The sequence below is a fragment of the Moschus berezovskii genome, chromosome 11 (genome assembly GCF_049115385.1).
Source record: "Moschus berezovskii isolate FMDL1 chromosome 11, NW_MosBer_1.0, whole genome shotgun sequence".
Taxonomy (NCBI): Eukaryota; Metazoa; Chordata; class Mammalia; order Artiodactyla; family Moschidae; genus Moschus; species Moschus berezovskii.
The window spans coordinates 2,734,463-2,745,322 of NC_142470.1; the positions used below are offsets into that span (position 1 = coordinate 2,734,463).

General features: G+C 58.7%; 2 protein-coding genes, 4 non-coding genes and 1 pseudogene across 6 annotated transcripts; 1 reads left to right on the forward strand and 6 right to left on the reverse strand.

The window, feature by feature from the left end:
• Positions 1 to 208: 208 nt before the first annotated feature.
• On the reverse strand, positions 209 to 4,364 carry RPL7A (ribosomal protein L7a). The gene is made up of 9 exons (XM_055399940.2): positions 3,779 to 4,364; positions 3,577 to 3,653; positions 2,784 to 2,904; positions 2,052 to 2,201; positions 1,612 to 1,752; positions 1,335 to 1,414; positions 911 to 1,041; positions 557 to 626; positions 209 to 369 (listed from the first exon to the last, which is right to left on the reverse strand). The coding sequence occupies exons 1-9, from the start codon at positions 4,362 to 4,364 to the stop codon at positions 265 to 267; spliced, it is 1,461 nt and encodes a 486-aa protein (XP_055255915.2). The 3' UTR covers positions 209 to 264.
• LOC129540119 (small nucleolar RNA SNORD36) lies at positions 725 to 789 on the reverse strand (annotated as a pseudogene).
• Positions 1,113 to 1,185, reverse strand: LOC129540117 (small nucleolar RNA SNORD36). Its single transcript, XR_008682576.1, has one exon. It is a non-coding gene; the product is annotated as a small nucleolar RNA SNORD36 (small nucleolar RNA).
• On the reverse strand, positions 1,491 to 1,565 carry LOC129540118 (small nucleolar RNA SNORD36). Its single transcript, XR_008682577.1, has one exon. It is a non-coding gene; the product is annotated as a small nucleolar RNA SNORD36 (small nucleolar RNA).
• Positions 2,280 to 2,352, reverse strand: LOC129540122 (small nucleolar RNA SNORD24). Its single transcript, XR_008682581.1, has one exon. It is a non-coding gene; the product is annotated as a small nucleolar RNA SNORD24 (small nucleolar RNA).
• Positions 3,071 to 3,145, reverse strand: LOC129540121 (small nucleolar RNA SNORD24). Its single transcript, XR_008682580.1, has one exon. It is a non-coding gene; the product is annotated as a small nucleolar RNA SNORD24 (small nucleolar RNA).
• Positions 3,698 to 10,131, forward strand: MED22 (mediator complex subunit 22). The gene is made up of 5 exons (XM_055399941.2): positions 3,698 to 3,821; positions 4,323 to 4,485; positions 5,902 to 5,982; positions 6,757 to 6,965; positions 9,366 to 10,131. The coding sequence occupies exons 2-5, from the start codon at positions 4,363 to 4,365 to the stop codon at positions 9,556 to 9,558; spliced, it is 606 nt and encodes a 201-aa protein (XP_055255916.1). The 5' UTR covers positions 3,698 to 3,821; positions 4,323 to 4,362; the 3' UTR covers positions 9,559 to 10,131.
• Positions 10,132 to 10,860: the final 729 nt, after the last annotated feature.

The following is a 10,860-nucleotide window of genomic DNA, read 5'->3' on the forward strand; positions in this document are numbered from 1 at the left end:
CCTAAGACAGCCTTTTAAGAAACTGGGGACACACACACGGCTTCCATGGTGGTGCAGTGTTGAACCACTGCAATGAGCAGCCCACGCACTACTTGGGAGTAGCCCCTGCTCACCACCAAGAAAGGGAAAGGAGCCTATGCAGTAAATGAAAACAAAACTGACGAGAGTACTTCTCACTAGCCACAAACTCATCCCAGAATCCTTGACACCAGCTGAAGAAGAATCTTTATTACTTTTATGTACAGAAAACTCAATAATGTACACTCAGCCCAGCTTGGTGGCCAGTTCTTTGGCCTTCGCCTTTTCCAGCTTGGCGATGCGCGCCACTGACTTCGGCCCCAGGACATTGCCTCCCCAGTGACGACGGATCTATGGGAGAAGAGAGGCAGTCAGCCTGCTGTGTCATTTTCTGAGGCTTTCAAATCACTCTAGGTCATGCAGTTCTATTTCACTGTTCCAAGTGCACTAGCATATACAACTGCTCAGAGCCAAGAGCAGCCAATCTTTGACTAAAGGCTTCACTCAAAGAAAATACTTTGTTATGAATATGTCTTACCTCATCGTATCTGTCATTGTAATTGGTCCTGATGGCTTCCACCAGCTTAGCCAGGGCACTCTTGTCCTCCCTGACAAAGCAGAGGGTGAAATTCAGGTCACTGGGCTGTGAAGTTACCCCCCTCCCTCAAAGCAGACATGACATCAATTTAGCTCCCATACAAGCCTCTTGCCTCAGATATAACATGACCACATGGCTTATTCAGGTGAAGAAATTCATAACCATCATTGGCAGAGATTCAGAGAATGTACTTTTTAAAGCTTGGTCTAAGATCCTGAGAAATTACGGGGACCTGGAGTGGAGGCAGGGTGGTCCCCAGTGACAGCAATGTTAGGCTCTGTCTGCTGCACTTACGAGTTGACCTGTGTGAAGGCCACGCTGGTGCACGTCTTCCTGTGGACCAGGCGCCCCAGCCGGGCCTTGCCCTTGATGATGCAGTAGGGAACCCCCATCTTGCGGCACAGGGCGGGCAGGAAGACCACGAGCTGGAAGACAGCGTCAGCTCTAGAGTTATCCGGAGCAAAAGCAGTAACTTAAAAAGGCTAACGTGGCAGCAGTTGCTCAGGGTTAAAAAGCTCATGTGTTTGCACTTCAAGGTTTAATTCAGTAAGAAATTCACATCATTGCAAAAGCCAAGAACTGGATCCCTTGTCAGGACTTCCTTATCTGAAAAAGCTGACAATCCCCGTCATCCCATCAGAGCCCGTCAGACCCAGCATCTAGCTTGGTGCTATCTTCTTGGTACGGACAAGCACCCACCAGAATAAGCCACGCATACCTCAATGGGATCCACGTCGTGCGCGATCACCACCAGCTGAGCCTTCTTGTTCTCCACCAGGGTGGTGACAGTGTTGACCCCTAGAACACACAGCCAGTGTGCATGAGGGCAGGGTGGGGCTGCTGTTCCCAAAAGCAGTAACACTGCAGCCTGGCTGTGACTCAGGGTTAAAAAGCTCGGATTTTACTCTCCACAGTGATTCCAGGTGAAGAAATTCATGCATCATCGCCAAGAGCCTGCCCCATAACTCACCCTCTTCAAGGAGAGATTCACTCACCTGCTCGAAGGACAGGTGGCCTCTTGGTGGGGACGTCGCCTTTGCCGGCAGCTTTCTTCTCAGCTCGGGCCAGCAGCCTCTGCTTCTTCTCCTGCTTTGTCTCTGGTCTGTACTTGTGGGCCAGCTTAAGCAATTGAGTAGCTGACAAAAAAAGACCACCATTCAGATTTGAAATTGCAATATTTGTCACTTAACGGAATAAACACTAGATCACTATCCTGAGTACAACCACAATCCAAGAGATCTCAGACCCAGTTCATTATCCCATCAATATACCATGTTGTGAACCAGACAAAAATATTTTAATTTTAATAAACCAAACTACTAAAAAATACCCACTGCCCCTTTCAAAAGCTTGAGTTCTAGCAGGTCCAAGAAAGGGTGGCAACCATGCCCAAGAAATCCCTTCCCAACAGTGTTTTTAGGCCACAGAACCTCACCTGTTTGTCGGTCCAAGGCCTGGGTGAATTGGTTAATTGCAGGAGGCACTTTCAGCCGCTTATAGAGAATAGCCCTTTGCCGCTGCAGGCGGATGTAGCGGGGCCATTTGACAAAGCGGGTGAGGTCCCTCTTGGGTTGGATGTCCTGTCCTGTGAAGTAAAAAGTAACTAGGTGAGGCTCAAGCTCCTTGTCAAGTTCAGGTATAGAGACGCACGTAAGGATGTAGGTGCATCAGCGATCTTGGTGGTTTAAAATCTCATCACCGTCTTCCAGGTAAGAAACACTTTCACATCCCTTGCACAAACGCCAAAGAACAGAGGGGAGACCACAGCGTCACCTCTTGTTTAACAAGCGGCCAAGATGCAGTCAGCCCCATCACCTCTGCTCTGGGAGCGTCAGTTTCTTGATGGCCAAGCTGAACCCCAAAGGCCAGCACCTGGGCTCCATAGAGACGCACGCTCGGGCTTACAGTAAGGCCACCGAGAAACGACCATCACTGTCCCCCCTTCTCAAAGCGAGAGATTTTAAAAGCCAAGCACAATTTAGATAGAAAGTGGCAAAACCTGAGAATTCCAACCCAAGTAAGCCTCAACTACACACCCAATGAAATCTAGAATAGGACACGACCCTCTATCCAATGAAATCTAGAACAGAATAGGACACGATCCTCTATCCAACTATTCTTCTCCATCGAAGATTACGTGAAACACCATCTCCCGCTTCTTGCTCACCGATGCCGAAATTCTTGGGCCTCTTCTCGAACAGGGGGTTGACCACCTTCTTGGCCTCCTGCTTCTTCACCACGGCCGGGGCCGGGGCCACCTTCTTCCCCTTGGCCTTCTTTCCCTTCGGCTGGGCGAGAAGAAACACCAGCTTTCGCCGCCGCCGCCTCTGCCGGTTTCTCTGCAGAGGGGCGGGTCCCGGGGGCCTGGCCCCCCGGAGACCGGCGCGGACGGCGGGCAAGCCCGGCCCCCTGTGTGTCGGGCGCCGCGCGGGCCCGGAGGCCGCCCCCGGCTCGTACATCAGCGATCTTGGTGGTCAGGCACGTCCTCACCGTCACTCAGATAGCAAATATTCTTTCACATCATCTGCACGAGCCCGGCGGGCCCGCGAACCCGCGGCGCCACCCCTTTCCCGCGACGGGGACCGCGGGCCCCCTCCTCGGGGACCGGCAGGCTCCAGACAGCAGAGGCGAGCGAAGGCACCGCGCGGGCCAAAACCCCCTGAGCGGGCCCCCAAGAAATGGAAGCGCCCCCCCTGCCCCCGCGCAGGGCACCGGCGCGCTTCGGCCCCGTCCGTCCCCGAGCCCCGCACTGCGGCGCTGCTCTCCCCGGATCCTCATCCCCCCGCTGCCAGGCGAAGTCGGGGAGTCTCATTCAGCCCCAAGGCCGCTGAGCGAGGTCCTGCAGGGCGCCCCTCGCTCTGGGCAGTGGAGACACCCCCGCGCGGTCGTGCTCCGAGGAGGATGGCAGCGGATAGAGCCGAGATGACAGAGCCAGCACCAAGAGCAGAAACCAAACTCACCATCTTGAAGGGCTGGCGTAGAGAGAAAGGACGGGGAATTGTGGGTAATTTGTAGGCACCCTCGGAGATCGCGAGAACTGGCGCAGGCGCGGGATTTCGGATTTAAAGAGAAAGAACTCCCTTTCCTGCCCTGCTCGGTCGGGGGCGGTGCCTAAAGCAGGAAGAGCCGTGAGAGCCCCGGGGAAGGGCCGCGGAGACCGACCCGCAGGGGCGCGCGCTGGTTCCCCGCCCCCGCCCCCAGCGAGGTACCCAGCGGACCCCGGCTCTGCGGGCCCACTGCGGGAGCTGGGGCGTCGTGGCTCGGTCGGCGTCCTTCTGGCGGGGCTTACTCGCCCGCGAGTTCGGTCGGGGGGCCTCGCCGGGCGGGAGCGCGCGCAGCCCGGAGGCACCTGGCGCGGGGCGGGCGGCCCCGGGACGGAGGAGCCCCGAAGCCTCGTGGGGCGGCCCTCCAGGGGCCCCTGCGCGGAGACTGGGGCGGCAGAGTGGGGGTAGGACCCGAGCGGCTCCTCGGGCCCGCGCGGGCCGGCGGGGATGTGCGTGAGCCTGGCCTCCGAGAGGGCTGCGGCGGCGCCGGCCGGGTAGTCGTCGGGGTCCGGCCGAGGGGGCGCGGACCAGAGGAGGGCCTGTAGCGCGTGTTTGGCGGGAGGGGCATCTCCGCAGAGCCTAACCGAGGGTCCTACCCAGGCCGGCGCCTGCAGGGGGAGAGAGGCCGGAGCTGGCCTGCTCACACCCAGACTCGGTTCCAGGTGCCCCCCCTCCCCGTCCTGCGCTGCCTGAGGCCCCGCCATGGCCCAGCAGAGAGCCCTGCCGCAGAGCAAGGAGACGCTGCTGCAGTCTTACAACAAGCGGCTTAAGGACGACGTCAAGTCCATCATGGACAACTTCACGGAGATCATCAAGAGCGCCAAGGTGGGTGGGGGCCGCCGGTCTCCGGCTACCGTGGAGACCAATACGGTGGTGAGCAGAGCTGAGTCGGGGCGTCCGCTTTCAACAGCACCCACTGCACGTGGATGCTCCCAGCCAGCTGGTGGTCATACTGCAGTGATCCCATAGGCAGGGCCCTCGTCCCCTTGGGGAGAACGTTTGGGAGGGCGGGGGAGGGCGGACCGCAGCAAACAGGGAGACAGGTAAATGATCCGGCTAATTACAGGCCCTGGGCAGGCATCTGTAGGGGACTGCAGTCACAGTGCCGGGATCCAGCGTCACGTAACTAGCAGCAAGGTGTTGGATGACGTCTTGACTTCCCGGTGCCTCAGTGTCCCCTGCAGCATGGCGTCCTTGTATGGCTGGATGAGTTTATCCACGTAAAGCGGTCACTGTGGGAACTATTGTGAGTGCGTGTGGTCGCGGAGAAGAGCTGCGGAAAGCCCCTCATGTGGGCGGAGAGAGGGTCAGCTGCCGGTTCCGGGCAGGCAAGCCCGCTGACTGGAGTGGGCTGGAACTCTGTATGACCATTCCAGTCCTATAACTCGCTTGAGCCTTAATAGTGACGATGACAGCTAGTGCTGTTGGTGATATTTAGTGCCCACGTGGTGTCAGGCTGAGCTGTGAGGGCCCTTTGTGTGCGGTCCCATTTAATCGTCGCAAGAATGCTATAGGGCAGGTCATTGCTCTCCAGTTCCTTTTCAGAGGCAGGAACAGAGACTCAGAAGCTTTAGCATCCTGCTCTAAGTCAGGATATTCTGCGAATATCCGGCAGGGCTGGGATTGGGACCTGGGAAATCTGGGTTCCTACCACTTAGGGTGCCCTGACCCCTGCCTGCATCCTGGCCTAGTGGGTGGGTTGGGTCAGTTAATAGCCCAGACCTTGGACAGGACAGGGTGGGCAGGACTCCTAGCTCCTCCATTGACCGTCTGAGACACCTGGAGCGCACTCAGGTCTGTTCCGGCTTCAGGTATGCCCACCAGGGAAGATGGTCCAGGCTTTAGTGAGAGCTTCCTAAGACGGTGGTCAAGTGCTTAACACAGTGCCTGGCACCTAGAAAATGCTCAGTAAACGGTCACTTAAAAAACTCCACTGTTCTTTAATTCACCGTTCAGCAGGTCACTGACTGCCCAAGCTAAAGAGACGGGGCCAGCCCCTCCTTGGACCTGGCACAGCAGCCCTCGTACTTAGGCGTCTGTTGGTCCTGTGAGGGTGCCCGTTACCCCTTAGAACGGGGTGGGGGGTGCTGGTGTATGCGGCCTGAGCTCTGGGGGCAGCGCCTGGTGCAGAGGGCAAGATAGGCCACCAGGTGTGGTGAGCGTGGGTGCGCTGTCATCGCCGCCGGGTCCCTGTGGGCCGGGGCACCTGCCCACGCTGGACTTTTCTCGTTTGCCCTCCAGATTGAGGACGAGACGCAGGTGTCAAGGGCCACTCAGGGCGAGCAGGACAACTATGAAATGCACGTGAGAGCCGCCAACATCGTGAGTCACCAGGTGGAGGGGGCAGTCTGGGCTCCAGGAGCCTGCAGTCCCCACTGGGGTTCCCGGGGCGCAGAGGGGAAACCACTTCTCAGGCGAGTCCCTTCGAGAGGAGGGCTTTCCTTAGCAGCTGAGGGAGGGGCTGGCAGGTAGTGGGTACGGCCACGATGTTGAGTGCTGGGCAGGAGTTACAAAGAGGTCAGCCCTTCCTCTCTGAAGGCCCTCTGTAAGTGCAGATTCTCTATAAATGAAGGCTCCTTGTAAGAGAAGGTTCTGTAGATGCAGGAAGCAAACAGCCAGATGAAACAGGACAGGCGTCTTGATCCCTTTCAATGCCACAGAATAAGCAAAGCCACCAAGCGTTTCCACGGGTCCGTACCCACGATGGAAATGCATAGCGCAGGGTCCTAAACAAGTCCCCCCAACTGGCAGGTATGCTGGCCCTGAGGAAGAACAGGGCAGATTAGATGGATGGCAGTTTTGTCTGGGGTTTGAGGTTTTCAGAAGCAGGATATGTGATTGAATAAGGTGTGTGATTGGCCATCACATCTGCAGGAGTGGAAGCCAGAGGCCCGACAGCACCTGCCTTGGCAGCAATTCACGTGCCTGCGGTGGCTGCCAGGGTTGCCCTCCCCTCGCTCACCGTCTGATGGTGACCCTGTGTGAGTGCCGTGGCCCCACTTCACGGATGAGGCCACCACTGCCATTGCCTGCCCACCGTCAGGCACACAGAGGCAGGCAGTCCCTCACCATGCCTCCTGATCCCCACTGCCGCAGGTCCGAGCCGGTGAGTCCCTGATGAAGCTGGTGTCTGACCTCAAGCAGTTCCTCATCCTCAACGACTTCCCGTCGGTGAACGAGGCCATTGACCAGCGCAACCAGCAGCTGCGAGCCCTGCAGGAGGAGTGTGACCGGAAGCTCATTGCGCTGCGGGACGAGGTCTCCATCGACCTGTACGAGCTGGAGGAGGAGTATTACTCGTCCAGGTACAAATAGGGCTGGACGCCGTGCACGGCAGACCCGCGTCCGGCCAGCAGGGGGGCCCGGCCCCACCTGACAGCCTTGTTTCCAAATCCTTCCTGGTCTCAGCGACAGAACCCTTTGACTGGGTTTCACGACAGACCTCAGGGTCAGAGCCTCTGATCAACAGACAAATGATGCCGCCTCCCAGGGCCCAGGTATCAAAATGAAAATCAGAAGAACCTCGAAGGTTGGGAGGGCCAGGCCAGCGTTTCTGTCTGGGGGCCCGTCTGTCCGAAATAACCGTCTAATCCAGATCTAAACATCCCAGCCGTGCAGGGCCAGCACTCTCGGCTACCCAGCCCCCATCCAAGACCCCAGTGCTTGTCCAGGGTTGTGATTCGCCATGGGTGTCACTGAACACCCACTCTTCTCTGTGTGTATCGGGGTGGGGGTTCCCAGGAAGGAGAAGGAGAAAATCCAAGCGGAGCGTGGCCTTGAACGCCAGGCCTGGGCACTTATACCAATGAATTCCCATTCAGCTCAGCATCATTCACAGACCACAGCCCTCCTGCATGCTGGGCCCAGTTACAGCAGTGGGCAAGGCCTGTGACGCCAGCCCTCGTGGCCTGCTTAGAATCCTGAAACCTAGGGCAGTTTGAGCTGGAGGGGCCCCAGGAAATCAGAATCCAGGTGTAATTTACTCATGGGGAAGCTGAAGCTGGAGAGGCCTCGCACACCCATCCTTGTTAGCTTGGAAAAGTCAAGACTCAGCCCATCAGACAGTGGGTTGGCACCCCCTCGGCCTCGCTGGACAAATGTGTCTTTCCTGCCATGGTTTTTCATTGCTCTTTTCTGTCCAGTGGCAGCCAGAGCCTGCGTGTCTGTGGTCTGAGGCTTGATTTCTGTGTGCGTTCCAGTGCCGCCCCTCACGGCCCCTCCCACCTTTGCCCTTGTGGGAAGGGACACACATCACTGCTCAGTTGAAGTGGTTTAAACTCTTCCAGAGGGTTCTGGGGTTACCTCTCATCCCTGATGTGTATTGGCTCAGCAGGCACGCAACAAGTGCCTCCTACATAGCAGCCTTCAGGGAGGGGTCCAGAGTGGTTCCTGGGCGGTTTCAGACCCTGCTGGGGACATTGCTCCTTATGTCCTTGTTTGTCCCCCCGTGGCCTCCATGGGCCAAGGCCATGAACTGAATGTCTGCAAGAGAGCAGCTTAGGCCTGCCTCTTGAGGCTGAGGGCAGTGGGGGCTGCAGGGGCACGCCTGAGAGCCAGGCTCCTCCTGTCCTGGCTCCGGGCCGTCAGTCTGGCCCAGAGGGGTTTCTAGTCCAGCCTGGGGTCTTCAAGAGGCTGAGGCCCTCCGTCTGTAAATGCCTGTGGTGGCTGGGGCTCAGCTGAGTCAGGGCCAGCCGGCTGTGGGCCCCTCCCTGCTCGTCCCCCACACAGGCGGCGTGTCCCAAACCACCAGCGCTCAGCCCGTTCTCCGTGTGCGTCCCCGCTGCCCACACGCTCGCTCCCCCGCTTTCCGCTCACGATTGCTCTTTCTCTCCCTCTCACCCTCCACTCTCCTCGAAACTCTGCTCTGTGTCCAAGATGGTTCTGAGGCTGGATGCTGGGGGCGGGAGCAAGGGAGGGAGCGAGAGGCAGGATTTCTGGAGAAAGCCAGAGAGACAAATGTGGGGACGGGGCAGGCCCCACTCGCCCCCTGACGACCTCCACGAGCCATGCTCTGTTCACCTGCATCTTTGCTGAGAGGCCAGCCATGCTATCCCCACACTAGACGAGATCTGGTGCGTTCAGTGTGACGTGGCCGTAGATTGTCCCCGAGTTAGAGACGGGAGCCTGAGTTCAAGGCGCTGGGGTCCTGTTTGAGGTCACACAGCTGGAGCAGAGCTGCAGGACAGAATGCCAGGGCCTCTGCTCCTAACTGCCACCCCATTCAGGCTGAGTTCCAGACCCAGAGAGGAGACAGGGTCTCTGCCCCCAGGGGCCTTGAGAAGCGCAGGGACTGTGGAGACCACTTCTAGACGCTGGTTCCTGCAACCGGAGAGTGGAGTGTGTGGTCAGGCTGGCAGCTCCCTGCTAGAGGAAGGCAGCTAGAGCCAGGACCAAGGAGGGGTGGCCAGGTGGCAGGAGGGACACGGATGGGTCAGTGGAAGGGACCTGCCGAAGTCACACAGCCTGCCAGTGGCTGGTCCCAAATGGGTCCCTGTAGGAGTCCCTGGAGGACCCAGAAGCAGGCAGCACCCCATGCCTCCCCCTCAGCCAAGCCTACCTGGTGGAGGGGCCCGCACACAGGGGAAGAGGGGAATGCAGGTCTGCGGTGTGGTCTGTGTTTCCTTAACTGCTTCTATCTTGCTTTCTTTCCCTGGCTTCATCTCTGCCTGCTCCTGTCTCTTCCTGGGTTTCTGGTGGTGGAAAAGCTCAAGTCTATGCGAAGCTAATGATCTGCCTCTGTGCGAAGCTTACTGGAGGCTAGACCCGGACACAGACTCCGCTGACTGCCTCTCAGCCCCTCTGCTCGCGTCCCCGGAGCCCAGTGCTGGTGGCCCCTTGCAGGCTGCAGCCCCCGCCCACTCCCACACTGGCGGCCCCGGACCCACGGAGCACACCTGAGCCTTCCAGAGCTCCCCTCCACCCCGGGCCCCTAGGATATTAGGAACGAAATCCAGTCCTCCCCTCTGGGCCCAACCCAGCCTCAACTCACTTCAGCCACTGCGGCTTCTTTGGGAACCTTGTCAGCCCCGGGACAGCCCTCCTAGGAGTGCTGGGGGGAAGGAGTACCCCCCCCCCCCCACCATTCCAGGGTGGCCTGTCTTTCCTATTTGCTACTTTCTGGGCTGGCTGGAAGGGAGTTACCAGGAGAGTTTGTCCCGTTGAGGACCTAGCAGCAGGGCAGGAGGATGCCCAGTGTTGGGAAACCTGACCTGTGCATACTGTTTACCATGGGGGGAGGGGGAAGTGCTCAGAGTGAACAGTACTAGCCAAGGCCCAGCCTCCGTGCACAGCTCTGCCCACTACCTCACCCTGAGGCTCCTCTGCTAGCTGACTGCCCCTGCAGGGCTGTGGGGAAAAGGGGCTGCCCACTCTCATGGAAGTCCGGCAGGGTCCTTTTTAACTCTGCTGCTGCATGCATTTGGTTATTTTTGTAATAAAAGACTTGAATAAAACCACTTCTGCCCTTTTGCATCGGTTGGTTCCTTTTCTTGCTTTTGGACCAATCGGTCTCCCAATGGCTGTCGGAAAAGAGCCCGTGGGCTCTGCCTAGTCAACCTCGGCCTTCAGGTCAGCTTTGTGGCCTTGGGGGGCTCTATTAGCATGGGGTTCATGGCTGCATTTCCAATGCCTGGAGAGAGCCGGCTAGGACCTAGAAGGGCCTTGATAGTAATACTTCGTGAATGTATGAGAAACTGCTCCCGTTACTGCATGTCATGTGGCCCGGGCGCCTGAACCTCCGGTTGCCCCCCAGGTCGGGGCTGTGGTTCCCGGCATCTCGGGGAGGACCGGCCGCGGGCTCCGAAGGGAGCGCAGTGTTGCGCCCCGCGGCGTCCGAGCTGGGGCAGATGGGTGCAGAGAGGTCAGGACTCAACCCCGGTGGCGCACGAGGCCCCGTGCCCGCAGCCAGGCTCAGCTGCGGGGGCTGTTACCCCAGAAGAGCCGGGACCCCCGCGCCTGTCTCCCTCCCAGAGGGAGGTCAGCGTCCTAGTGCACGGCCGACACCCCCGATACCAGTCGCCGAGGGACCACACACTCGACGGGACACCGCCGCGTGCTTTCTGCATCGCTCGCGTCCCCGGGGCTTGAACCTGCCTGGCGCGCAAGTCCTTTCCGGACGAACGCGGTCTCGCCAGCTTCCCCTTGGGGGCTGAGCCGCAAACAGACCTCAATTGCTACGGGTCCATTCCCGTCGCCCCCGCG